The 221-nt window shown below is 46.6% G+C and overlaps 1 protein-coding gene across 1 annotated transcript in view; it reads right to left on the bottom strand.

Moving 5' to 3' along the window:
- Positions 1 to 124, bottom strand: part of EMH_0097890 (uncharacterized protein) — a gene marked incomplete at both ends in the record, with an annotated part of 591 nt that extends 467 nt beyond the window's left edge. Inside the window, one exon of the mRNA XM_013502621.1 lies at positions 4 to 124. Coding sequence (XP_013358075.1) covers positions 4 to 124 — 121 coding nt within the window. The remainder of the gene's footprint in view (positions 1 to 3) is intronic.
- Between the last annotated feature and the right edge of the window lie 97 nt (positions 125 to 221).

Raw genomic sequence — 221 nt, 5'->3', positions numbered from 1 at the left:
CTGCTGCTGCTGCTGCTGCTGCTGCTGCTGCTGCTGCTGCTGCTGCTGCTGCTGCTGCAGGTATTCGTCGTGTGTTTACTATAGACCCACCGTCTGCTCGGGACTTGGACGATGCGGTGCACATACACCCCATCACGCATACACCTGAATGTATAGAAAAAGAAAAAGAAAAAGAAAAAGACAAAGACAAAGACAAAGACAAAGACAAAGAAAAAAAAAAA

The sequence above is a fragment of the Eimeria mitis genome, genomic scaffold, assembly GCF_000499745.2.
Source record: "Eimeria mitis Houghton genomic scaffold, Emh_scaff9736, whole genome shotgun sequence".
NCBI classification, from domain to species: domain Eukaryota; phylum Apicomplexa; class Conoidasida; order Eucoccidiorida; family Eimeriidae; genus Eimeria; species Eimeria mitis.
The sequence above is the reverse complement of the archived record's forward strand: the minus strand, read 5'-3'. Positions and strand labels throughout refer to the sequence as shown.